We start from the raw sequence: 27,820 nt of genomic DNA, 5'->3' as shown, positions 1-27,820 counted from the left end.
GATTTGAAAAGCAGAGATACAGAGGCAGAGAGATCTTCCATCTATTGGTTTATTCTCCAAATGCCCATAGCAGCCATCACTGGCCAGGCTTGAGCCAGGAACCCGGGACTCACATTGGGTCTCCCACCTGAGTGGCAGGTTCTCAAGTACTTGGGCCGTCAACTGGTGCCTCCCAAAGCACATGTGAGCAAGAAGTTGGAAGTGGAGGAGTCAGGCCTTGAAGCAGGCATTCTAGTATGGGATGTGAGCTTCCTGTGCAGTGACTTACCTACTGCACTGTACACTTACCTCACACCTGTGGCTTTTTTTTAAAGACTTATTTATGTTTTTGAAAGGTAGAATGACAGAGAGAAAGAGATTTTTCATCTGTTGATTCACTTCCCCAAATGCCATAACAATCAGAGCTCAACCAGACTGAGGCCAGGAACCTGGAATTCAATCCAGGCTTTTTACATGTGTGGTAAGTAAACCAACTGATTGAGCCACCACCTGTCACCTTCCAGGGTGTGCACAGCTTGAGTTGTAATTAGGACACAAACCTTAACACTCCAGCATGGGATGCAGGTGCCCCATGTGGGTCTTCACATCTGCCCCAGATTTTGCATTTAAAGCATTCCAAATTGTACGAATCAGTGACATTAGTTCCCGTCACAGCAGTGTATAACTACCATCCAGCACACTAGCCTTTAATCCAGGTTCATTCAAACTTATACCAGTCCTGATGATTGTTGCATAAAGCTGGTCCCTTGTCTGTATTTTTCTATAGTTTTCTTCAGGTTCTGAATTGCATTCTCATGCTTTTCATCTGTCTGGGGGTTTACTGTGCTGGAGTGTCTTTCTGGGTCTTTCCATTCCATTGCTTTGTCTGTCTCTATCCCCGTTCCTACATTGTTCTTATTACTATGGCAACTTCACTCACCCTCCAACTCATGACTTTTCATGGACTTTTACAGTCTCGTATGAATTTTACAATTACTTACTTTTTTTTTTAAAGATCCTTTAAAAAATCTTTGTTTGACAGTGTGATAGTATAGCGGTTAAGGTCCTCGCCTTGAACATGCCGGGATCCCATGTGGGTACCGGTTCTAATCCCAGCAGCGCCACTTCCCATCCAGCTTCCTGTTTGTGGCCTGGGAAAGCAGTCGAGGACGACCCAAAGCCTTGGGACCCTGCACCCGTGTGGGAGACCTGGAGAAGGTTCCTGGCTCCTGGCTTCAGATAGGCGCAGCACTGGCCGTTGTGGTCACTTGGGGAATGAATCATTGGACGGAAGACCTTCCTCTCTGTCTCTGCTTCTCTCTATATATCTGCTTTTCCAGTAAAAATATATTTCAAAACTCTTAAAAAATTTTTTTTTGATTTGAAAGGTAGAGTTACAGAAAGGAAGAGAGACAGAGAGCTTCTATCTGCTGATTCACTTTCCAAATGGCTACAAGAGCCGACACTAGGTTGATGTGAAGCCAGGAGCCAGGAGCTTCTTCTGGGTCTCTCATGGAAGAGTGCAGAGCCCCAAGCACTCGGGCCAACCTCTGCTGCTTTCCCAGTCCACAAGCAGGGAGCTGAATCAGAAGTGGAGCAGCCGGGACTAGAACTGGTGCCAGTAAGGGATGCCACCACCACAGGTGGATGCTTAGCTTACTATTGCCATAGCACCGGCCCCTAGAATTAGTTTCATAAATCCCATCAAAAATCCTCTTGAAATGTCTAGTGGAGTGTCTGTAGAGGGGTTGATATCCCTTGTACCTGCTTAAGCATTGTGGCTCTGCCTGAGGGGGCTCTCTCTCCTTCTGGATCTCTCTCAAGCCAGGCAGCATTTTCCCATTCACACCACACCGCATGGGTAGCTGCACTCAAGAGGCACAGGAGGAGGACTGCGGAGTTGCTGTCGGAGGTTGAGTGTGTACCCCATGTGCACCCAGCATGGCAGCCTGACTTGTCTTGTTTAATATTTACAGCACAGGCTCTGGGGGGATTGTGTGGCTGTGATCGCAAACCCAGGTTTGTTTGACTTAAAACTGGTTCTGCTCACATCATTGCATAAGCAGAGCGAAGACGACAGCCTGGGGTGGCAGCGCAAGGCCGCCGCCCCATGCGCTGGCTCTGGAGCACAATGGGACCATGGTATACTGCTTGATCTCCCTGGCCGTCAATGTGAGGCCACGGCAGCACCTCCCGGGTGAGGCTCCAGAGGACTGAGCAGGTGTCCATGTCGGCACATGTGGTGTGCTATGTTGGCCTTGTGTTAGCACCTGTCAGAGCCATGCTGGCTGAGCAGGCAGGTGGCGGCGGCCCTGTCACCATGTGTGGCCTGTGGTTGGGGAGCTGGGCCTCAGGACCTGTCCTTTCCCACTTGCCCCAGCCCCACGCTCTGTCCTCCCTTCCAGAGGCCAGTGGTCAGGGGGTCAGTTTCTGTGATGGTGAAGGATGGGACCGGAGGGAAAGGGAAAAAGAGACTGGAGAGAAAGTTACCATGAACCCAGGGGCGGAGCCGCATCTGTCTGTCCTAACTGCTATTGTAGCAGCCACACATCCGCCCTTTGTTCTGGAGCACAGTGCCTCATGCCAGGATTCTCCACGCGGGGGTGAGTGCTTTGTGAGTGAGAAGGTCAGCCTACTTGGCAAAATGGCCGTAGGGACAGATGACCGGATGGAGCGACAGAGGCAAAGGTGAGGTTCAAGCCAAGTGCTGCAGGATGAGTAGGAAGCAAAGGGGAGTGAGGGCACCTGGGTTGTGGCCATGATGGGAAGTGCCCCTTGCACCAGAATGCAAGAAGTGAAACAAGGCTCCATACCACCGTGGAAGCAGGTGCTAAGGAGCCCTCTGTCTCTCTCAGGCTTTTTGCACCATGCTGACCAGCCTGTCCATGTCTTCACACACTACCTTGCTGATGAGCTGTTTCACAGGCCCTTGTTTTCCCTGTTAGTGGGAGAAGCCCAGGCCCGGGGGCTGTGGCCTTTGGCCCTTTAGGTGGCCTGCTCACTGCTGACTCACCTGTGGCCTGGTCACCTCTTTCTCTCCGTGCAGCCTGGTGCAGGCAGAATATTGGCATGACCCCGTCAAGGAGGACGTGTACCGCAACCACAGTGTCTTCTTGGCAGACATCAATCAGGAGAGGGTAAGCCTCTGGCCCCACGCTCAGTGCTGTGTGTTTTTCTGCCCTGGAAATGGGGAACAGGTTGTTGGGGTCTGTGTACCTAGGCTGTGCTAGGCAGCACCCAGTACATGAAGTTCTGCTGTTACAAGGCAGGGCTTAAGAGACTCAGTCTCTGTAGGGAAGCTGGCACTTGCCCGGCCACCTGCCCTTCCGTCCAACCCCTTCCTTGCTCTGCCTCATCTGCATATGCTGGCAGGTGGGAGGTGAGCCTTGGGACTCATTGCTGCTGTCTTTTTTTTTTTTTTTTTTAAAGATTTATTTTATTTTCATTACAAAGTCAGATATACTGAGAGGAGGAGAGATAGAGAGGAAGTGGAGCTGCCAGGATCAGAACCAGCGGCCATATGGGATCAAGGCGAGGACCTTAGCCACCAGACCACGCTGCCGAGCCCATTGCTGCTGTCTTACGTGGGGGAAGCCCTGTGGGATTTTCTCAGAGGAGAGATGTATGGAGAAGACAGACCACAAAGGACACTCACTGAATGTAGCCCGGCCATGAGCCTGGGTGTGAAGCGTCATTAAACTCTGCTGCTCCACTTACAGTGGGCTCATCTAAAAGGTTCTTTTGGTTTTCAGACAAAAATTTTGAAGGGGAAAACAAATGGAGAACACAGACTAGGATGACAGAGTACACAATTTCTTATTTTGCCATGGTGTCCTATGGCTGGAAGCCCTTGGCCTTGATGGTGGATGCCTATGGAATGGGGTGATGGTCGTACCTGTGTGCCAGGGTGGGTGGCACATCAGCGTGATAGGAAGGGAAGGGAAAGTTGAGTGAGGCAGTCTGGGGGCAGGAAAGCCGGGGGAAGAAATATGGCAGCCTAACAACTGGCCTGGAGAGTGCTGTGAGGCTTCCAACCCCGTGCTGTGATCCTGAGCCACTGCGGCCTTTCTTCCAGGGGGTCAACGAGTCCTACAAGAAAAACCTGATGGCCTTGAACAAGTTCGTGATGGTGAAATTCCTCAATGACTCCGTTGTGGACCCTGTAGAATCTGAGGTGAGTCACTGGCCTTAGGGCCAGGACACTGCAGAGGGGGACAGGAGCTGAGCCACAGCTGGCTGCTGGGACAAAAACCCTCCTGTCACTTTGCGTAGAGCTGGGTTCTTTGAGATCCATCACCGCGACACTCGGTTGGCTATATCCTCCTCCCAGTTCTACTCTCCATCCCCCAAAACTGCATGTATAGTTACACAATTGCAGTTTTGGTGGTGGTGGGTGGAAAGAGCCCATAATTGTAATCAGATTTTTTGGAAGACTTTTAAAATTTATTTGAAATACAGAGGTACAAGTGGAGAGAGAAAGAGCCAGAGCTGGCTCAGGGCAAAGCCACTCCTTTACCCCACATGGCAGGCAGGAACCCAAGTCGTTGGACCATTGTCTGCTGCCTGTGACCATGTATTAGCAGGCACCTTGGTCTGAAGTGCAGAGTGGCCAGGACTCGAACCAGACACTCAGATAAGGGACGCAGATGTCTCAGGTGGTGGCTTAATATGTTACACAATAGTGCTTGCTCTTGCCCCATTCGTTTCTTCATTAAGATTTACTCGGGGAGATAGTGTTGTGGCATAGCAACAAAGTCATCACAGTGCCAGCATCTTGTATGAGCTTTCAAATAAATAAATCTTAAGGAAAAAAAACTGTTTGAAAAGTAGATATAGAGAGAAGCAGAGGCTTCCACCTATTAGTTCACTCCCCAGATGTCAGCAGCTGGGGCTGGGCTGGTGGAAGCCAGGAGCTGCTTCTAGATTTCCCTTCTTGGGTGCAGGGACCCAGTGATTGGCGGGGACATCTGCTGCTTTCCCAGGTATGTTAGCAGGCAGCTCGATCAAAGTGGAACAGCGGCACTGGAACCAGTGCTCATATGGGATGCCAGCCCTGCAGGAAGCAGCTTAGCCTAGCTTGCTGTGCCATAGCACCATTCCTGCTTTGTTTTCAGTTGGCCACATTTTGGAATTTTTACATTTCTAAACGCTTGGTTGGGGGCAAGGGAACATTTTTCAACTTATTTAAAATTTTAATTTCTCTTTGCAGTATTTTGGGGATTTCATTGTAAGAATTCTTGCACACTTTTTCTTTAAGCAATTTATTTTTAAAGTCAGCGTTTCAGCAAATGAGAGAGAGAGAGATTGGCTGCGGCACAGTGCTGGCCCCTTATGCACAACTTTTTAAAAATTATTTCAGGGGCAGGGTGGTGGCACAGTAGACCAAGCTGATGCCTGATACAACCCCAGAATCAACCATGTTTAAATGGTTGGGAAAAAGTCAAATAATTTTTGACAGGTGAAAATTATTTGAAATTCCTATTTCAGTGTCTGTGAGGTTCCTCAGAAACAGCCATGTCGCTTGCAGTGGCAGCAGAGTTGTCGTGACCACACGGCCATCAGAGCCCCTCACGTCGTGTGTGCTATGTACACAAAGCTTGCAGACTCCCGTCCTACACCATGAGCCGTTTCTGTGCCTCACTAGACTGGGAGCTTCTTGGCAAGAGGGCCCGCTCTTCATCCTTGAATGTCTGGGTTTTAGCTCAGGGCTTTCCACAGGGTAGGGATGCCATACACACAGGTGGCAGAAAGCCCGGGGAAGGGCAGAGCTACTGTCCTCATACAGGAATGGACCCAAGGGCTACCCTTTGCAGCTTGCCGTGCTGCTGTGGCGGTCTTAGTGACTTAGCCAATCTCCAGTAGTTTGGTGGTGACCTTCTGATGTGGCTTTTTTCCTTCCCTGCAGTGGTTCGGCTTTTATAGAAGCGGGCAGGCCAAGGAAACCATTCCCTTACAAGAGACCACCCTGTACACACAGGTAACTGTGGAGTTGGGTCCTGGGGGCTTGGTGCCTTCTCATCCCCACCCAACTTTTCGAAGCTGCCAGGTGTAGGCCGCTAGGTGCTCCTGTGGCAGTTGTGCCCGATATGGTGCCATTTTATAGGGACCTCCTACAGCTTGAAGGGCCTGTACCTCAGTTTTCAGCATAAACTAGAAAAGCAGCATTTGACGAAAAGGTTTGGAACTGGCTTCCTTGGCCGAGGTGAAGTCTGCTACAAATTCAAGAAACCCCTATGTGTAATGAAAACAAAGCAAAGGCTATGGGAGCCCTGGCATTAGGTGAACAGACTGGAGCTGTCAGTTCTGTTCAGCATCAAGTCTTGTCTCTCAAGCAGAGTTGCCCTATTTCACCACCCTCAATTCTAGGACCTTCTACACTTTAAGGAACTTCTGCTGAAGATACTTTCAAAGGCACATGAGGTTACATCTGAATCAATCACCTTCTCCTAGGCGACCATCCAAAATATGAAGTTCAAACTGCTCCAAAATCCAGAACTCCTTAGGTGCCCACATGATGTTTCCAGTGGAGAATGCCACACCTGAGCCCTTATGATGAGCTGTAGTCAGAACACAGGCACACTCCAAATATTTTGGTAAACATTTCTTCAGTTACTTCTTGACCTTTTGGCTAAGAACAAGTGTAAAGTGAGCTTTAGGCTGTGTACAAGGTGTATTTGAAGAATGCAGATTTTGTTTAGACTGAAGTCCCATTCCTGAGATGTCTATGCGTGAGCAAATACTGCAGACATCTGAGGCCCTAGACTTCTGGGTAAGGCATACCCAACTTATAATAATAGCCTTTCCAAGTATTTTCTTTTTTCTTTTAACGATTTATTTATTTTTATTGGAAAGGCAGATATACAGAGAGGAGGAGAGACAGAGAGAAAGATCTTCCGTCCGATACTTCACTCCCCAAGTGGCCGCAACGGCTGGATCTGAGCTGAGCTGAGCCAAAGCCAGGAGCCAGCTCTTCCAGAGCTCCCACATGGGTGCAGGGCCCCAAGACTTTGTGCTGTCCTCAACTGCTTTCCCAGGCCACAAGCAGGGAGCTGGACAGGAAGCGGGGTCAGCCGGGATTAGAACCAGCATCCATATGGGATACTGGCACGTGCAAGGCAAGGACTTCAACCACTATGCTATCGCGCCGGGCCCTCTTTTCTTTTTTTTAAGATTTGTTTATTTTTATTGGAAAGTCAGATATACAAAGAAGATCATCTGTCCGCTGATTCACTCCCCAAGTGACCACAATGGCCAGAGCTGAGCCAATCTGAAGGCAGGAGCCAGGAGCCTCTTCTGGGTCTCCCACGTGGGTGCAGAGTTCAAAGGTTTTGGGCCATTCTCAACTGCCTTCCCAGGCCACAAGCAGGGAGCTGGATGGGAAGCAGGGCTGCCAGGATTAGAACCGGCCCCTATATGTGATCCCAGTGTGTAAGAGGTGAGGACTTTAGCTGATAGGCTACCATGCCAGGTCCCTCTTCCCAAGTATTTTCAAAGACTGTCTCCTTTCATCGGCTCTCAGGTTGGGTAAAGTAAAGAGAAAGGGAAGCTAGGGTCTGATAAAAGTGTGGCGAAATTCTAACTTAGAACTTCCTGACTCTGTAACTCAAGCCAGTTTCAGCCAGGGCAGGAGTGGCTCTCTGGCGCTGCCGCGCCTGCTCATGTTCATGGCCACAGGATGCTTCAAGCTCAGGGCTCATTATCCGAATGCTGGACGTATTGTGAGTTACCTGACACTCCCGTCTTTGAGAACAATCTATTTGCATTCACATTTCTTAATACTTAGGAAGAAAAACTTGGAAAGAAGTATCCTTTCTGGCATTTCCAACAATACATTTCAGTTTTAATACTAAGGAGAAAAAAATTATACTTTGAAAATATAGCTTGATTTCACATGATGTTAATCTTACTGTTTGACTGTAAAACTTTTCACTAAACTTATGGTCTTTCTCTCTGCAGGACCGTCTGGGGCTAAAGCAAATGGACAAGGCCGGAAAGCTGGTGTTTCTGGCTACTGAAGGGGACCATCTCCAACTATCTGAAGAATGGTTTTATGCCCACATCATACCCTTCCTTGAGTGAAACCCCTGCTGAGCTCTGGCATCCCTAGCTCTTCCAGACCATCCGGGGGAGTTCCCTTCACATCTGAGCTCAGAGTCTGCTTGCAACTAACCCTTCTCACCTGTCTTCCAAAGTGCCCTGCTTGGAAAGATCGAAGATGCGAACCTTATCCTTTGCGGCCTCCTATCACCATATGGTGTTGAATGAAGGTTTAATTAGTTAATAACCATGGGGGATTGCTTTACAACCGTCTTGATGTGTTCAGGCTGTCTTGAAAGGGAGCTGCGCTATAGTTCAGTGCTGATGCTGACACTGAGCCCACTAAATCCCCGGAGACAGACTGTGAGGGCAAACATCCTTTACCAGTAGAGTCTTAGCATGCTTCATACAAAGAGAAAGCTGGTACCCAGGCCTGAACACCCACACGCCACAGATGCTTTTTCAGTTCTGCTGGTAGACTAGTGCCTAGATAATGTTTTTGCATCATTTGGTAAGGCTAGACAAACTCCCTCTAGCCAGCAGCTTGCTTCTGCAGTTCTCCCTTCATCTCCTCAGGTAGAAATTAGCTGCTCTGTTGCAAAAGCAGAGAAGCAACACCCATCTGGGTTGCTTAAAAGAGGAAGTGTACTTCTTGCCTCACTTAAGATGGGAGGGGGGCTGTGCACAAAGAAAGCACAGACTGAAGGTTAACTGAGGCAGCTGGTTCTTGCCTCGCCATGTCTAACCTGCCCTGCCTTGTGAGACTCGTGTTCTGGATGCCCCGGCTCCCTCCAAGAATGGGAGGAACAACAGGATGAGTTCATACTGTGTAACCTCTGACCCACTCCCAGGCAGCCGAGATGGTGTTGCCCAGCGCACTCCTGAACTGTCAGAGAAGGGCTCTGTAGTCACAGCGCTGGACAGCAGGGCACCCCCTTTCTCAGCTGAGGCTAGCCCACATGAGAGGACCCTGGGAAGTTCTGTTAGAGAAAACTAACCTTGGCCTGTGTTTCTCACACCACTCGAGCCTGGGGATCCTAGGCTGCACACTGCAGAAACTGAGCAGCACTGAGGAGTTGTTTCGAGAAACACGTAGCTCTGCTCTGAAGCAGCACCTGTCAGTACTGCAGGACTTACCCTGTGGGACTCCCCCCACCTCTTAGGCTTTCTTCTTTAACAGCGATGAAGATAACGGCAAGAAGTGGAAGGATATGAAAATAATTTTATGAGGTTGTCTAAAATAAAAAATAGTCTTATTCCTGGTGTCATTTTTCCCCCCAATATTTTTATATCTCTTTACAGCAGATATCATAGGTAAGCAAGTTTGGTATTAACTTTATTCTATTTTCTGTATAACTTTAAGTACATAAAGGTTTATTTCCACAGGCCTCAGGAAATGGGTAGAAGTCACAGGGCAATCTCTCTTCCCACCAAAAAAATGTTGCATATTTTGGTGTTTGTTCTGGAGAGAAAAACTGAAATCTGCATTAGAAGTGCTGTGCAAGATCCTTACGCACATCCAGACTCAGAGCCAGCCTGCAGTGGAAGCCCGAGTCCTCTGTTGAGGGGCCCGGACAGTAGCCACACACTGTTGAGCGTGACAGGCAAACGAGGCAGTGAAGACAGGTGACACTTAGTGGGGAGGGAAGAAGAATGCCATGTTCCTCGGAATGGTACGGTGGTCTTTTCCTTTTCTTTTTAAGAGCATCTGTAGGGAGGTGCTGGGGAGGGATCCCAGAGAAAGTCAGGGTCCAGGTGCCCTCAGCTGATACTGAGAAGCCACTGTCCCAGGGCTGAGGTGGACACAGAATGGAATGCAGGTTAAAGGGAATGCTTACAGGAAACAGTTCTGCTTGGAATGCTGGATGGCCAGGTCCCAGCCTATGCTCCAGTGCCACCCTTGCCTCATTTGTCAACAGTGAAAGATTAACTTGGTTAGAAGAACTGTCTGGAATCACAACGGCTTCTGCTACCTGTATGCTCGCTGTTAGGAAAAAAGGCTCGCTATTTTATGAATATTTAGAATATTTATGAATATTCTAGTCTGACTCCTGGGACTGTCCTTCCGAAAGGACTGTCATTGGTCGAATCACCCCAAAAGCTGACAGCAGAGCTGCATCAGTCCTGTGTGCAGTTCCTTGGGAAAGGATTGGCGGAGTGGCTGCGCTGAGAGAAGCAGCTGCCCCGTCCCGCAGGAGATCGACTGCCCTGCTACCCTACCCCGAACCTCAGCCTGAGGTATGCTTCAGTGGAGGCAGGTAGCTCTGCTTCTCAGCAGAGAAGCAGTTTAAGAGCAGAAAGGCGGAGGAAATCTAGAAAAGAAGCGTCTTGATAGAGTTATCCCATGGTGTGCGGGGAGAGGGCAAAGACCCAGTGGCACTTCACTTAACCGGCAATTTCTGTCACTGTGGTGACCAACTTCTGCCCGTTCCAAACGGTCTTGAACTGCTCTGGGACTGGGAACTCATTCTGCAAATAGAGAAGACAGGGTGGATCTGAGTCGGGCTAGAGAAGGAGCTGCGGCCAAAGCGCACACTTTGCTGCCAGTGCTTTCACTGAACCCCGGAGCCAGGGAGGAGTCGTGGGACAAACAGGAGGCAGGGAGTATAGAGCTAGTCGCTGCTTGGTGCTCAGGGATCTTGTACTGACTGTACGTGAAAATGCAGCCCCAGCTCAAAGGGCACTGTGACTACTTCTACCCTGTGGTCAAAGTCAGAAAGGCCAAAGCCAGCTCCTTTGGAGCTCCACCACGGGAGACAACTTCACTTCTGTGAGCTTTTGGTGTGTCCTGGTGGATTTAAACTACACAGTGCAAAGTGTTCCTCAAACAGTGTTTTCTAATGCAGCCTTCCATCTCTTTCTGATTTGAACACCAAACTACTACAGAGAAACTTACAAAGTCCCCGCCTTCTGTAGGAATGAGGATGTTCATCTCCGATGATTTGGCACTGACGATCTCACAGTCCAGGGAATTCTTGCTCAGGTAAGTGTGGCAGCCATCTGTTTTGTTGATGGAAATGGTTGGCACTTTACCCATTACCTGCAGAAAAACCAGGAGAACTGAGTCCCAGCAGCTGGTGGGGTGGACAGTGGTTAAGTTGCAGAGAAGGCTCTCACGGGCGCCCGTGACTCAACAACTACAGGACAAGTGCCCAGGTGCACGACAGACACTGGATACCAGGGCTGGGCTGGGCTGGGCGCTGTGCAGAGCTCCCTGAAGAGCCAGCTCTGGCGCATCCAAAGCAGCTCGGCTTACATGCTTTGTCGAATCTTGTAGAATTGGATTCCCACCGGAGCGGCACCTGTGGGTCGGCTGTGTTGCTTTCAGTTAGTTCCCCAGGGATTGAAAGAAAGAGCCAAGATATCAAGTTACCTGAACTTTGACATCCCTACTGTTGATGATCTCCACAATGCCCACCACGTCATCGAACACCAGCCCGAGTTTCTTACAGTTATCTGGGAGAAGAGAGACAGCAAGCAGGTCAACAGTATAAAGGAAGTATGTTTTAGAATCTTTAGGAAGAGGAGGGGTAAAACAATTCTAGTGCTCTCTGATTCCAGGACAGAGCTTGCCCAGCAGCCACAAAGACTCACCTACTGTAATGGAGTTAATCTTGCCCTTGATTTGCAATGTTGTGTTGACACACTTGTATATGTAAGCCACCTGTTTCAGCTCTGTGTCCTCAATCACCAGGTTAGAAACATTCTCTTGATTTTCCTGTTTAAACAGACACCCCGGGATACTCATGACCAAACACATGCCAACTAAAGTAATAGGCTTCCCCAGACATCTTAATAATCTGAGTCAGAACTCTGCACTCATTTGAGCTCTATGTAAACCCCTCACCTCCTTGCCTCCTCGTTCCTCCCCCGACCTGGGTATGTTAACTCACCACTCTCCATTTCTTGCCCTCCAGTTCAAGTACAGCTGGCTCCTTCTTTGTGGCTGGCTTGGAGGATGGGCTGGTTTGGGGTTTAGGCGCAGAGAATGGTTTAGGGCCACTGCGCACTGGACCACTCTGAGCCTTCAGGGCAGGGTTCTTGTGAGTTTTCATATCATCAGACACGTGTTTCAGGGCTGCAAAAGCAACAGCTGCCTTGTTCCTGTCCTTCGTATCCAGGCTCTGGGCTGAGGCAGTAACTGACCTCTGTGTCAGGAGTTAAACAAACACCTAACAGAAAATTCAGAGCCCAAAGCCAGCACCTCTGAGATGCTATGTTGCAGAAGTACTTATATAATTTCCTCCCCCAAGGTTCAATGAGGTGCTTCCATTTAAAAAAGAAAACATGAAAAATGTATTTGAGGTCAAGGATAGAATGGATATGTAAATGCACAGAAAAAGATCTGAAAAGACATCTACCAAATATATAGTCACAAAATGTATGACGTTTTAAAGCAATAGGAGAGGGGAAAAATGTGATAGGAAAGAAAAATAACAGGAAATCTCATGCACAGCTAACCCTCCCCCAGTCAGTGCTGGCATTTTAGTCTCTTAATGTTTGTTTTTGGTTTTATGCAGTTGTAACCATATACTATGCCAAAAAATTTGGCCCAACCAATTAACACTGGATTAAAAACATTGTCATGTTAACCTAGTTTCTCAAGATATTTCTTGTGTATTTTAAGGGAAAAGATCCCATCATTTCCTTCAGCAGGCTCACACCTCACTCCTGAACACCATCAAATCTCTGTTTACTGCATAACCAACACCATATGGCCTCTTTAGCTCTATCATCTATGTGCCCATACTTAAAATGCTAGATTTTATTTTTAAGGCTATCACTGTAACAATTTTAGATTATTCTTAGGCAAATTTTCTACATGACTGCCTATTTGTCTTCCAAGGAAGTAAACCCCATGACACAATGACTTGCGAAAGACCATGGAGATAACTGTCAGTTCTGTGCCCTGGTACGCTGTATATACCTCTTAAGTCACTATCTCATGGGACAGATGGGTTCCCCCAGTTGTACTCAATGTCCAGGTCGGCCAATTTTGCTATCCCTCTGGGCAACCTGAATTCTCTCCAAGACTGGTTTATACTAGCTGTTTATGTCTCTGGCTGGGGAAGTCTACCCAAGTAACTTGTGCTATCAACAATTCAGGACAGAGGACTCACTTACCATGTGTGATGCTCTCTCCCTGATTAATCTGCGCAAACAGTGCCGAGCGGGAGGCAGAGTCATCAGCGCCTGAACTGGTAGGGACTGGAGGAGGAGGAGGGCCAGGTGGCGGGGGAGGAGGGCCTGATCCAGCAGAGGGTCCAGATGGCAGTCCACTCAGTTCTTTGGCCACAGGCCCCTGGAACAGTAAGTATAGGCAATACAATCATGCTTTCTCTTCTCTGTGCCCTTCCCAGTGGAATCCTACACATGTCCAGCCAAACCTGGGGTCCTCAGGAAGGCAATGCTTAATGCTTCCTACCCACGTTCAACCTGGCTTTATTCCTTCTCATTTTTTCCCAGGGATCCAATTTTCAATATCCCTTTTTTTTTTTTAAAGATTTATTTATTTTTATTGGAAAGTCAGATGTAGAGAGAGGAGGAGAGACAGGAAGATTCTCCGTCCGATGATTCACTCCCCAAGTGAGCGCAACGGCCAATGCTGTGCCAATCCGAAGCCAGGAGCCTAGAACCTCCTCCAGGTCTCCCACACGGGTGCAGGGTCCCAAAGCATTGGGCCATCCTCGACTGCTTTCCCAGGCTACAGGCAGGGAGTTGGATGGGAAGTGGAGCTGCCGGGATTAGAACTGGCGCCCATGTAGGATCCCGGGGCATGTTCCAGGCAAGGACTTTAGCTGCTAGGCCACGCTGCCGGGCTCAACATCCCTCTTTTTGTGTGCCCTTACCTGACTGCAGCTATAAGCCTGAATTCTGCAATACTTAACATCTTCCTTGGTCTATTACTGGTACCTCAGACTCAACAAACTCCAAACTGATTTCAACATCTTCTCCCTGCTCCCCTATCTAATAATCACCTCCTTATTTCTATTTCTATGAAAGACATTACCACCCAGGCTTGATTATTTCATCTTTGAGGCTTTCAACTCCTCCAACTTTGTGCACTCCTTCTATGACTTTGGTGATGATCTCCTACCAATTCTTTTCTGTCTCTAACCAGCCCACAGTCACTTCCAGGGTTTGGGCAGGAGTCCTTCCCCTCAGCCTCTAGACTGAGATTCTGTTCAGGACAGATTTTATCAGTAGTACTCCCTTGGTTCACACACCTAGTCTCAGCCTACTTTCCTGCCTAGGCTTTTCTCTCCCCTTCTTGACAACACAGACGATGAATCTTGACATTGATGATTTACTTCCTCTCTCCTTTCCTTTTCCCTTCACTAAGAAAACCCAGCATCCCTTCTTCTTCGTGGTAGTAAAGTAACCTGTGTAGCTGTCATGGATGAAAGGGGATGGCAGGTGGGAGGACCTACTCACAGTTTTGCTCCAGGCCAGGCCGGTGGTATGGAACTCCTTAATGTAAGCCTGCAGCTCCGTCCATATACTCAAGTAAGCTTTGACCCAGTCCACATGCTTCTTATCCCTGGGGGAAGATACACGGAACTTGTCACAGCAGACATGTGATTTATGACAGCAAATGCAGAAGCCCTCCAGCCACACACTCTTTTGGGCCTTTCTTAAGCTTTGGTCAACAGCAGCTTTTCTACCATCACTGAGCTTTTGTAAAAGGTCTATCCTATTACATCAGCTAGACCAAACTCCATTAGCACAGCGACACTGGACTACTTCTTTTGTAGCAGTGTTTCTCAAACTATTCTTAAGGACAAAAATAATTGTTGTCATAGAGACCTCTCAAGGTGTCCCTGTGAAATTTGTCAAGGGCCTCAGACATGACCTTCTGTCCAAATAAGCCCACCTTGCCCTTACAACTTGAAAATGTCCATTTAAGGGCAATAATCACTAATTACAGAAAGAGCACTACACCATGATTCAAATCCCCTTCTCTATTAGCTGGAGGGTTTTAAGGTTATTAGCCTAAGAGACAGTTTCAGCTACTGTAAAATGGTGCTAACCTGTGGGCCTCATGTGGACTAGATCAGGGAAAAGTCAGGCTGGGCTGATTGTTCCTACTGGTGCAAACTAAAATTAGAGTGGGTGAGGGTTGGTTGGGCTAAGCTGCAGCATCAGCTGGCAGAGGCTGGCACTGGGGTCTAATTCTGTCAAGTTAAACCACAGAACCACCTGGAGAGTGTATAATCCGGGATTGGGAGTGGTCTGGGAGGGAAATAGTGGGCTCTTCCCTCTTGGGTTACCACTCCCACGGGAGGGCACAAAAACTAGGACAGGAGCTGGGGTGGCTAGACAGAGAGGCACCCAACAACATCCGTGAAGGCTGGATAGTTGAGCTGGTTGGATGGAACTAGGCTTTAATACCCATTGACATGTACGAGAGCTGAACGGGATGTGGGACAGATTGGACTAGTCTGCTGCACATACTGGCAAACCAGGATAGGGGGTGGGCCTGGTGGGAGTTATTGTAAGTCGCTCCGACTAGGCTGCAGCTCCCACTGGTTTATGTGGGGGCCGAGTGTGTGCTGGGCAGAATCAGGCTGGACCGCAACATCCAATGGTTCCAGTGGAACTCAGGGTTGGAAACAGAACCAACTCAGCAATTGCAACCACCAGCTGATTGGGGTGATGGACTGTGCCGGGCCCTGTACTTGCTAGTACATACAAGAATCTGGTCTGGGAACACCTCAGACGAAGTTTCTTTGGAGATCTCCCCAATTGAACTGCCAGACTCAGAACCCTAACCATGAAAAGACAGAGGACAGAACAAGTCAAACAACCACGTCAGCTATATGTTGGTGGTGAAAACCTGGGCAAACGGAGACTCTAAAATGGACTATGTCAATCAGTGGATTCTTCAACGACCTCATCGTGCTTGGAGTGGCGAGAGTGGCAGCAATTCATAACTGTTGAACTATCAAAACCACTTGAGCAAGACCCTCGGAGCATGCCCCACATCAGGGACCTGGGGTGGGTGGGAGACTGGGTAGGGCTTCTCCCTTAATATCCCCCTTTACCTCAGATTCATGAAGGAAACAATATGGAAATGATCGTCTTGCCCACTTTTCTGTAGCCCTTGACCCATTTTACCCTAATTCACTATGTAAAGATTGTAAAAAATATAATTTAATAAAAAGATAAAAAAAAAAGTAAAAAAAAAATGATGGTGCTAATGGTGAGGACTATTCAAGAACACTGTGATGCTTAACCTGAAGTTGCTGGAGAGAGCAAAGAAATGCCTGGTTCTTGGGAACATACTTCACTTGCATATAGAGACGCCTTGCACAGAGGAGTTAACAAATGCTGGCTGCCTGATGGCGGGGAAAGGTTTAGGTAGCTGTACAACTAAGTAACTGCTGCCTGCAGATGCCCCAACTCACAAGAATAGTAATGGAAAAGTCAGGATTGGCAGGTGGATGTGTCTAGATATGGAATGACTGACTCCTTATTGACACCTGTTCTGGTTATTAAGTGGTGATTTTATTTCCACTACCTGACTGGCCGAATGGTGAGAGTCACAGGAAATTTAGTAAGTCCTACTGAATCTTTCTGACAGGGGAAAGTGAGAAATTCTCATGAGAGGAGTGGAATTTTGCAAAAACAGATAAGTTAAAGGTCATTAATACAAATAACCTTCAGCAAAACTTCTTAAATCTGGATTGGTAAGAACCGGAAGACTAAAAAACGGACCTCTGCCAACCGAGGAGAAATTGCAGAGGCGGCTGAAGAGACATTTCCTGCCTGTAAATGTAGCTTCCCTGGGTCACCCTCTATATTGTTTTTCCAGAAAGCAGCCCTGAGACAGGAGAAGAGCCTAGAAGCTCAGCGCTGTCTTACTTAACCCCAAGTGCCACTCCAGGCAGTAGCTAGCTGACTTCATCCTTTCCCATTGAGAAAAGGCTACACTTACACTTTTTTTCTTAAATGATGCAGTTCCATAGGTTCTGGGATTTCTTCTTCCCCCACTGATTTAAAAAACAAGTCCATCATTCTGGTATTTAAGTATAACCTGACTTTTTAGTATTTTTTATGATATAGTTCCATAAGCTCTGGAATTTCACTTACACATCTTTATATTCCTTGAGGACTCGGTTTGTATAAAACATGGCAGCATCATTCATTTCTTTCACATAGGGGCCAGGCTTGGGAGCCTAGGGGAGGACAGAAGCAATCACTCAGCACCTCACCACCACATCCGTGTCGCCCTGTCAGGCTCCCTCCTCCCCCCTGGAGGCCGTGTTGCTCACCATTGCCACCCAACCCAGGGCCTGGATGCTCTCGCTGACAGCTGACAGGTGGTTGAACAATTTGCTGCCTCGGTTTTTCTCCCGAAATGTTATCACTTCTTGGATCTGCTCTGAGATGGGTGCCAACAAATCAGAGAGCTTATTCTAAGGAAGAATACAAGAGAAAATTCAAGTTAGAATCTTTCCAGTGAAGTGTGTGTGTTGGTCAGCTCTTATCTTAATGGCAAGGATCCATTACTGACTAAAATAAGCATCGAACCCTGCTCAAACACCTCACCTCCAGTCTTCCCACTCCTCGGGTGAGATTCTGTGGTTCTTCCTGCTCAGGACCTAAACTCCTAGGCATACCACCAATCACACCATCTCAGTCACTGTCTCTTCTGTGTCCCGCTAACAGGAAACACTAGCTCATTTCTGTGCCTTTCCTTGTGAAGTCTCCTTTTCCATCCATCCAGGTGTTTCATGAGGAATTGTCCTCTGACCCCCAACTACATCAGTCTCCTACAGCATTCATTACGATGATAATCAAATTGGTCCTTTATCACATATGTCAACATAAGCCATTAATGGACCCATATTTCTTTTTCTTATGAATTCCTGAAGGACAAGGCTTTGTCTTAGCCCAGCTGCTGAGTGGAGTGCTGATGTATCAAATGCAACTGGGGGAGTTGGCAATCAAGTAGGCAGCTTGGCAAAATGAATGTGTTTTGTGTTTCTGTGTTTTTAATCTTTCCTCCAAAGCTCAGTTTCCTGACCACATTAATTCTCAGGTCATAATATGAATACCTTCTAAAACAGGAGTCTGCCCATTTTGTTTCTGAAGGACCAGGCAGTAAATATTTGTTCCCCAAACTCTTCATTTACAAAAATGGGCAGGGAGCCATATCTGGCCTTCAGGTTGTAGACTGCCAATCCCTGGTCTAAAAAAAAGGTAAATGTAATAGGGTCTCCACTATTCAATTTGATGTAGAAAGCATGGGTTTGAGGAAAAGATTCAAATAAAACCCTTCATCCACTCAAGGCAGATTAAGGATTAAAATGTAATACACTAAAAATTGCCTTGTACTATTTTTACCTAGGAATGGCAAAGGTAAATGGCTTTAATAAATGTTAGCAGGAAAACTGCTTTACTACCTTTATTAGGAAAGCAAAATAAAAATGAATCAAAATATTTGAGAAAAATCTAAATTTCTACTTCTATTTTTTTATATCTTGTAGCTTAGTTTTGAGCTAGAAGTTAAAAGGAGAGCCCTCAACCAGTGAAAAATGAGGAGAGAAGTAGTACTGTAGAGGTGTAGAGCCTCCACAGTAGCTTCCCAGAGCCTGAAAAGGCTGAAGGGGTGATATGATAAATTAGGGCTCAGCTAAGAGGCTAGAAGAGTTTATTGAGACAAACAGCACAGTCCCAGGGGTAACTACAGTTCTAAGCAAAATGACACAAAGCCAACAGAGACCAACAAACACCCAGGGCACATTCTCATAAAGGCATCTGAGTGTGATTGTACCCCTGGGAGCTGGTGTGAACATCTACTTGGCAAGTCTATTTAATCATGTTATGCTAGCTTCACAGAAATCTCTCCACTTGTCCTAAGCATCAAACCCAAACCAAACCAACTAGTGGTACAACTTACACCTGCCGGCTGCTGGCACTGAGAGGCTGTCACCAGGAGAGCTCGCTCCAGCTTCAGACCTGTATGTACCATCTCTGCCTGCAGACAGGAGAAGAATCAGCTATTGATGACACATTACAGAGAGGTCCTGATAAGAACAACCTGAAGCTGCCACTTCCAGCTACTGTGCTAACAACGTAGGTTTTTCACGCTGTTTTCCTCCCTCCCATCCAGATTCCAGGGACTGGTAACAGAATCACATATACTACTGTCCCAGTTGGAACTAATCAGGGAGACATACCCAGGGTTGGAAATGAAAACAATCAGGACTATCCTGGCAACTACACGTACAGTGTTCTGACATGCAATGGAAAATCCCCAGCTCATATCTCATAAAAAAAAAAAAAAAACAGTCTCAAAAATAATGTAGGAGCAAAGGTAAAGGCCTATAGTTAGGCTTCAAATTTTCAAAGTATTTACTTGTTTAAATTAAAACTATTTTTGTTTTGCTGAATCATAGCTTTTTGGTACCAGCAAATAATTAAATCAATTCAATGAGCCAAAAGCAGCACTGTTACATGAAAAAGAATAGAAAAAGTATGAGTGCAGGATACTAGTTTCAAATTATTTTCAGATAAATAGTTTAAATAGTACAGGCATGGTTTTGTCTAATATCTCTCAGATACAAATGTCATTTCTTGTCAAGGGTCACAATCAATAAAGTTGAAGAAGCAACAGGCTGTAAAAACCTATTAAAATACAGGCACCGGTCCATGCCTTACTTACTCCACTTCTGATCCAGCTCCTGCTAATGCCTGGGAAGGCAGCAAAAGATGGCCCAAGGACCAGGACCCCTGCACCCACATGGAAGACCTGAGTGAAGCTTCTGGCTTGAGTCTGACCCATCTCCAGGTGCCACAGCCATTTGGGAAGGTAAACCAGCAGATAAAAGAGCTTTCTCTCTTTCTAGAACTCAGCCTTCCAAATTAAATAAATCACTTTCAAATATATATATTTTAACTTATACCAGACCCCAGTTAGATTTTATCAAAGTCCCAGTTCCACTCCTTAGTGCTAACACCTCTGCCCACAGATGGTATATGAGAAACTCAAAAATAGATTTTCCAAAGGCTAAGCAATCAGTCTTGAACGGGGTTAGGTGAGGAAGATCCTAATTAGGATCTTCAGCAGAGCAGCAGGAAGGCTCTGGGTCCCAAAGAGAGAGGTGAGTGGGGAGTGGTGGTGGGTGATGACGACAGCGTAGGAGGCAGAGCCTGAAGGGAGGTGGGTGGAGAGGTCCCTGTCAATGCCTGCTTCACATGCCTGCTGTGGGCTAAAGTGTGAGAATAACTCCTATTAGCATAAGTAATAACTATCGAGCACAGTTCTATAAATGCTAACTCACAATAACGATTCCTTTGAATAACTCACCCTGTGTCTGGTTATATAACATGTCAGAAACAGACTGGTGACATGTTCCTCACTACAGAGATGAACAGGGCCCTATTTTATGTGCCAAGTAAGCTTTCTAAGAGAACCCACACAGAATATGTCATAAATGTAGGGGACCTAGAAAAATGAGGGATCCTTCCCAGCCAGGATTGACCTCCTCAGAGAAGGCAGAGAAGGAGCCGGAAGCCTCTCCAGGAATCCTTACACCAAGTGGGTTCTGAAGAGGAAGCTACCAGGTCACAGAGAAGAACAGAGGAAAGGTAAGGCATCCTTACGTGTTTCTGCACATCTCCTCCGATCTCTTTACTGATCTTCAAGTATTCTGTCACAGGGCCAGCAAGCAGTGAGTCAAATGCCTGCACGTACAGAGCTGCCCCTGGCGAAGACAGACACATCATGAACAATCACACACCAAAGGTTGCTTCCCTATAGTGCACTTACAGGTCAAAGTAGGACGCCAGGTAATACAGGAAATAGCATGTGGAAACAAGAGGCCCAAAACCTGACTTCTTAGTTTTATGCCACCAGGAATGGCGGTGTGTCCCACTAAGAAACTTTTCCTCTCTCAGCTTAATTTTCTTTATAAAATGAAGATAAACAAAATGACTCTACAATAATCCATTTAGCTCCGACATTCCATGTTTCAACTGGTACATGTGCAAAATGGCTGATCTGACAATCATTTAGAGACAGGAAACTTTAGTATCACTTGTCATTTGACTTAACACTGGAGTCATCCGCCAAAGAAAGAACAGGAAACATCACATAAGCAGGAAGTTCTCGTGTTAAAATAACTTAACCGCAGGCCTCCCTGTACAAGTCACTTCCTCCCTTGTCTGTTTTAGCAATATAAATTACCAGGCAAGATATTTCCAGGTTAAATGCTTTGAGAAATGAACTCCAAAGAATTAACAGCGATATAAAAATTCTGGGCCAAGACACTCCAACAAAGCCTTGTGTTGGGCTCGGGACTGTTTACCTTTGGAAGAACTGTCTCCGTACCCTTGGTGCATGTCAGAGGTGTGGGATACCGCCTCCAAGCGGCCCACTACCCGCTCCAGTCTTTCTACCAGGTTTTGCATGTCAGCCATAATGTACCACCTGTTGGAACACAAGAAATACCATTTGTTATTTTAACATTACAAAGCATCTACCAAGAAAAAACAGACCACTCCTGGGAGTAAAGGGAATGCCAGCTCTGAGGAACTGAATAATTTAATAAGAAGATGGAAAAGTCATCATCTAGCACATTCGTTAAATCACCTACACTTCATTAAGAGATAGACTACTCAGGAAAAGATGTTCACAAAAGCCAATGCTTATTCATCCAGATACTTACTTAATACTTACTACAATACTAACAAATATCTGCGTAAGAATTAAGGATTTACAAAGTACAGTCAACATATATGAATTCCCTCAGTTTGAGCCTCAGTTGCAAATGGAAATATTTAGAAATGGAAAGATACTACTACCCTCAGAGTACAAAACTTCACTTCGAGAAATTGAATGACTTGCTACAGTCACACGGCTAGTGAAGGCAGGACTCAAAGCCTTCTGGCCCTGGATTAAGTGTTAGCATGTTTTGACCCTCCCACATCCATCTGCCTGAATGTGTATAATTACATATTTGGGGTTTTGCCCACAAGTTCTTGGTTTGTAACTCCTTCCCCGAGGCTGGTCACAGAAACTCATCTGCCTATGCCTTTCACTGGCCGCGATGCCAACAGTAGGTCTTAAGATGCTCTGTACTCACTTCCAGCCCACAAGGAAGGAATGCTGCTCAGAGGCTAGGGAGAATGTGAATAGACAGCTCTTTGCTGGGTTTCCCCCATCCAGTCTTTTAGCAACCGCTGTGCAACAAAGTCTATGAAAATCCCAAAAGCCAGGCATTAGAGAGCTTCTGGAAAGCTGAACACATGGAGCTCCTGAAGCTTGGCATGCTCACAGGGAGCATGGAAGCACCACGTCTCGTCTCCAGCACCTATGCATCCCTTCATTTGTAATCTCTGCAATATCCTTTATAACACCCTGCAATGTAAAGGCTTCCCTGAGGTCTGCAAGCAGCCCAGGCAAACTAATGGAACCTGAAGAGGGGTTATGGCCAGTTGATTAAATGAACAGGAAAACCTGCCTGGGGACTGTGTTTTGTATCTGAAGTGTAGAGTGGAGACAGCGATCTTAGGGACATAGTCCTCAATCTGTGGGACTGGACACAACCTCCAGGTGGACAAGATCAGAACAGAGCTGGAGGACACTGAGCTGGTGTCTGCTGCAGAACTGACTGCTGGGCATTAGCAGGAAACCCTTGGCACATCTGCTATCCGAAGGGGGTCTATGCTATGGCAGGGTATAGGAGAAACAGTCTGAGTATGACGTGATGTTTCCTTCTTTATCTTCAGAATGTGGAATGCCCCAAACCAAGATGAGCAGGATACTTACTCTGTCCTCAATAAGGTCTAATCTAATAGCAGGAATCTAACATGTGCACTAACAACTATACAATAGATAGAGTGGCGTGGGATTTCAGAGAGGTGAGGAGTGTATCACATGGAAGGATCAAGTAGACCTGGAGAAGCTGCCATTCGAGCCAGGATTCAAATGAGGATTGGGAGGATGTGGATATGCAGTAAGGCAGCAGACCCGTTCCAAAGAGCTAGTTGTCAAGCGTTTCACAAGTACTATCTTATCAGAATTAGCCCCACTCAACATCTAACATCCTAAAGCGAGTTAGGGTCCAAGAGACAGGACCTTATTTAACTTGCTCCACATGAGACTCTACCATCCAGACCATTAGCTGGCAGACAGTATGTAGTCAATGAATATTTATGCACTTAGTGAACAAGAGGTGTAGTGTTCCAAAACCACAGAGGAACAAGGGTTCTGGAAGTTGCCCATATAATACACATAAGTTGAAAATGTTACCAATACACACCTACCTAAAGTACTTGTCACCAGAAGTGATCTCACAAAAACCAGTCATTACAATTTCAATCAAAGCCTGGAGTTGAAGAGACTCCTTTAAGCATTTTTTAATTTAGGTAACTAGAGCTGAAAACTTCACTCCCTGGAAGCTGCCAAAAATGACCATTTCTTCAAAGAATATCTCAGCAACACACTGTCCTCCCTGTGGAAGAGAAGCAGCTCACAAAAAGACAATACAATCTCTGTCTGTTCTTTTCTATGTACAAGCTCTGGTTGCTCAGGGCTATCACTAGCCAGGGAATGTTGTATTACATTGAATCAGAGAAAAGAAACGAGAATGAGAACCATATAAACCTTTCCATTCCACGGACTGGAAAAAAGTGCCCAGACCTGTGCTTCACTCACAAAAGCAGATTACGGCGCCACCTCGAAGCAGGCAAGATCGCCTCCCTTGTAGTATGACACCACCAGTCGAGATCTGAATGGCTGGCCTGTTCCATTTTGAGTACTGGCCAGGGACAGTCTCACATATAACCCACACTTTTTAAAATTAGGTAGAAAGGCAAAGAATATGATAAATTTCCATGCTTGAATACACCATGCAGTTTTCTCATAAAAAAATGATCTTTAGGGCTCAGTACGACAGCTCAGTGGCCAAATTGTCACCTTGTAGGTGCTGGGATCCCTTATGGGAACCAGTTTATGTCCCAGCTGCCCTGCTTCCCATCCAACTCCCTGCTTGTGGCCTGGGAAAGCATTTGAGAATGGCCCAAAGCCTTGGGACCCTGAACCCATGTGGGAGACCCAGAAGAAGCTCCTGGCTCCTAACTGGCCATTGTAGCCACTTGGGGAGTGAACCAGCACAAGGAAGGCCTTTTTCTCTGTAAATCTTTCTAATAAAAATAAATAAATCTAAAAAAAAAAAAATTTCTTGGTGTAAGCATTGTGGTGCAGTGGCTAAATCTGCTGCCTGTGATACCAAATTCTTATATGGGCAACAGTTTGAATGGTGACTGCTCCATTTCCAATTCAGCTCCCTACTGATGACCTGAGAAAAGCAGCAGCAGAAGGCCCAAGTGTTGGGACCCTGTACCCACATGAGAGACTCTGATGTAGCTCCTGGCTTCTGGTTTGAACTAGCCCCAACTGCGCCAGCCCTGGACATTGTGGCCATGTGGGGAGTGAACCAGTGGATAGAAGATCCCTTTCTGCCTCTACCTCTCTCTAACTCTTTCAAAATGAATCTCAACAAATAACCAAACAAATAAATAAAACATTCTTCACAAACAAGAGATGCTACAGGTTGAGAGCAGTGTTAATCATGGAGACACAATACAAGGGTCTCTAAAGACTGCCAGGATTGTTGAACACCTGCTGATCTTGTAAGTTAACTAATTTAGCTTCAGGGATTTTGGTTTCCTTTATTCTGCATTTTATTTGTACTTATTAGCTCTCACTCCTAAATAAGCTAAAGTTCTGCTCTCTGGCTTTAGCAGAAGGGGACAATACAGCCCTAGTTACAGCTAATCTCATTTTACTACTAACCCAACACAGAAAAGAGGGCGAGATTTGAGATGTAAAGGAGAGAATATACACCCAAGCTGTTGTCATAGTAACACTCAACCAACCTGATCAGTGGTACCATGACAAGCACCTACAGACTAAATATTTCCAAAGCAGTACGTCCAGTTTAGGCCATACTTCTGGCATACAGAATTTAACAATCCAGCTTCCAATCAGGCATCTCCACTGGATGTTCCTCAAGTATCTCAAAATGAAAACATCCCAGACAGGACTCCTCATCCTCTAACATTGCTTTCCCACACTCCATTTCCGCTGCTCCCATGATCCAGCACTACCTCCAGTCACCTAACTGATCCACTAGGTGACCTGGAGGGAAGCAATATAGTATATGGATAAGAATGGTCTTTGGAGGAGTCAGATGGGAGAGCTGAATAACATGACTCATTGGCTCTATGAACAAGAGCCATTACCAAACTTTCTGCGTCTCATTTGCCTGATCTGCACAATGAGGCCAACAACATTACAAAGCCTAAAGGACTTCAGTGAGAATGAGGAAACTCATGAAGAAGTTCTTAGCACAGCCTCGGAAATTAGAAAGGATTCCATAAACGTTAATTAATTACCTCCCTCCTAACCCACATCTAATCTATCATCAAAAGCTACACAAGCTGGATCTTGTATGACAAGAAGGATGTCCCTGGCCTCTAGCTTCACTGATAAAAGCTGGGTCACAAAGTCTTTGCCTACTACAGTTACTTCTTCGCTAGTCTTCCCCATATATGGGCAGAAGGATTAGTTCCGAATGCAAATGTAATTATGATAGCCTCTTATTTAATAACATTCAACACTCCCCAAGACATTCAGGGTAAAGTCCTTAGTCCCACTTTATCTCTTGCCACATGCCCTGGTTTTGTCTCTTGCTACACCTTTCATAATCACACTATAGCAATGAAGGACTACTTACTTGCTACCCACTCCGCTTGAATGCTCTCTCTTTCCCTTTTGCCCCCTCTGGAACTACTACCAGCTTTAAATCTCAGCCAAGGTACTACTTCCCTAAGAAGTAATTTCCAGTATGTGCTCCCACACACTGTGCACTTTTCTCTAACACAGCACAAAATGGTTTAAAACCATTTGGCCAGCCTGGCGCAATAGCGTAGTGGTTAAAGTCCTCTCCTTGAATGTGCTGGGATCCCATATGGTTGCTGGTTCTAATTCCTGGAATCGGCCGGTTCTAATCCTTGGAAGGCAGCCCTGCTTCCCATCTAGCTCCCTGCTTGTGGCCTGGGAAGGCAATCGAGGATGGCCCAAAGCCTTGGGAACCTGCACCCGTGTGGGAGACTTGGAGGAAGCTCCTGGCTCTTGGCTTCGGATTAGCTCAGCTCTAGCTGTTGTGGTCATTTGGAGAGTGAACCATTGGACAGATGATCTTCCTCTCTGTCTCTCCTCCTCTCTGTATATCCGCCTTTCCAACAAAAATAAATCTTAAAAAAAAAAAAAAACATTTGGCCTTGGCACCAAAAAGGTAGATAACAGGCTAATCCTTAGCCTGCCAGTATTGGCATCTTATATGGGCACTAGTTTCTGTCCCAGCTGTTCTACTTCCTGATCTCTGTTTATGGCCTGGGAAAGCAGTGGAGGATGGCCCAGATCCTATACCCACACAGGAGACCAAGATGAACTTCCTAGCTCCCAGCTTCGTACCAGCCCATCTCTGGCCACTGCAACCATTTGGCAAGTGAACCAGCAGATGGAAGAGCTCTCTTTCTCTCTGTAACTCTGATTTTCCAAGTAAAATAAATAACCCCCCCCTTTTATTTTTGCCTCATAGTTAAGCAGCCTGTGTTCAATACGTACCTCTACCTCCATCCCAACTTCCTGCTAATGCAAGTCACTGGTTCCCTGACAGCCACACAGGAGACCTGGGTGGAGTTCCTGGTCAAGGGGCACTTGGGGAGTGAGCCAACAGATAGGACTTCACTCTTTGTTCCCCTCCAATAAAAAAAAAAAATCATTTAATAGTCAACAATCAGAAACTTCCTACCCACCAAAGTGCAGACTGTCTTACTTTTCATAATTCCAGTACCATTAAATGTAATAGGCACTAAATTACAATAGCTTATTAGGGGTCTTTAAGTAAATCAGTAGACAGCTAAGATAAATGAGGGTCCTTGTCCAACCTGTCCTTAATAGAAATATGGCTATCACCTCTCTGACAAATCTCTTCTGTGGGACCTTGCAAACATTCCCATCTTCCTAATAAATATAGCCATCTCAGGCACAAATCACATTGACAGAGTTATTCAAACAAAGTACCATAAGGAAAACAACCGTACTAAACTAGATATTACTTAAAAACAGCATGTTGTTCTGCATGTTGTAAATGCTTACATCATCTACCTGTTCCTTCTTTTATAAACAGTAAGAGAGAGAGAGAAGGATTCTTCCAACTGCTGATTGATTCCCCAAATGCCCAAACAGCCAAAGCTGAACCAGACCAAAGTCAGGAACCAGGAGCTCCACGCAGGTCTCCTACATGGTTGGCAGGGGCCCCAATGTTCCAGCCATCATCTGCTGCCTCCCAGGATGCATTAGAAAGAAACTGGAACTCTGAAACACAGTAACCAGGACTTTAACTGGAACTCTGATTAGGGATGTGGGCATCCCAAGTGGTAGCTAAATCCACTGGACCACAACATCTCTCCACTGCTTTTTTTGAAGACTTAAAAAATAATTCTGCAAGATATATAATGTAGGTATTAATCCCTGCAGAACAAAGAAACTGACATTCACAGAAATTAAAAACTATGGCAGAAGTTAGTAAATGGGTAAAGTACCTGGATCTTGAGCATAAACTTTTTGACTCCAGGCTCGGAGCAATGGCTCAGTGGCTAAATCTGCCTGGTATTTGCCAGGATCCCATATAGGCACTGGTTTGTGTCCTAGCTGCTCCACTTCCCATCCAGCTCCCTGCTTGTGGCCTGGGAGCAGTCGAGGATAAAACAAAGCCTTGGGACC

At 46.3% G+C, this 27,820-nt stretch overlaps 2 protein-coding genes across 4 annotated transcripts in view; one reads left to right on the top strand and one right to left on the bottom strand.

The window, feature by feature from the left end:
• Positions 1-9,272, top strand: part of PPT1 (palmitoyl-protein thioesterase 1) — an 80,540-nt gene extending 71,268 nt beyond the window's left edge. For both annotated transcript variants that reach the window (XM_012928845.2, XM_004591538.4), the window contains exons 6-9: positions 3,026-3,116; positions 4,055-4,153; positions 5,885-5,956; positions 7,936-9,272. In XM_012928845.2, coding sequence (XP_012784299.1) covers positions 3,026-3,116; positions 4,055-4,153; positions 5,885-5,956; positions 7,936-8,058 — 385 coding nt within the window. In that variant the 3' untranslated portion in view covers positions 8,059-9,272. The remainder of the gene's footprint in view (positions 1-3,025; positions 3,117-4,054; positions 4,154-5,884; positions 5,957-7,935) is intronic.
• Positions 9,273-9,334: 62 nt separating this feature from the next.
• The window catches only part of CAP1 (cyclase associated actin cytoskeleton regulatory protein 1), a 29,298-nt gene continuing 10,812 nt past the window's right edge, over positions 9,335-27,820 (bottom strand). For both annotated transcript variants that reach the window (XM_004591539.4, XM_058679428.1), the window contains exons 2-13: positions 21,333-21,454; positions 20,629-20,729; positions 18,923-19,000; positions 17,292-17,435; positions 17,110-17,195; positions 14,452-14,557; positions 13,141-13,318; positions 11,910-12,094; positions 11,611-11,734; positions 11,390-11,472; positions 10,913-11,056; positions 9,335-10,485 (exon numbers count right to left, since the gene is read on the bottom strand). In XM_004591539.4, the coding sequence (XP_004591596.1) occupies positions 10,402-10,485; positions 10,913-11,056; positions 11,390-11,472; positions 11,611-11,734; positions 11,910-12,094; positions 13,141-13,318; positions 14,452-14,557; positions 17,110-17,195; positions 17,292-17,435; positions 18,923-19,000; positions 20,629-20,729; positions 21,333-21,444 (1,425 nt within the window). In that variant the 5' untranslated portion in view covers positions 21,445-21,454 and the 3' untranslated portion in view covers positions 9,335-10,401. The remainder of the gene's footprint in view (positions 10,486-10,912; positions 11,057-11,389; positions 11,473-11,610; positions 11,735-11,909; positions 12,095-13,140; positions 13,319-14,451; positions 14,558-17,109; positions 17,196-17,291; positions 17,436-18,922; positions 19,001-20,628; positions 20,730-21,332; positions 21,455-27,820) is intronic.

Source organism: Ochotona princeps, chromosome 2, assembly GCF_030435755.1.
Source record: "Ochotona princeps isolate mOchPri1 chromosome 2, mOchPri1.hap1, whole genome shotgun sequence".
Lineage (NCBI taxonomy): Eukaryota > Metazoa > Chordata > Mammalia > Lagomorpha > Ochotonidae > Ochotona > Ochotona princeps.
Note: the sequence above shows the minus strand (reverse complement) of the source record. Positions and strands in the feature narration are given on the sequence as shown.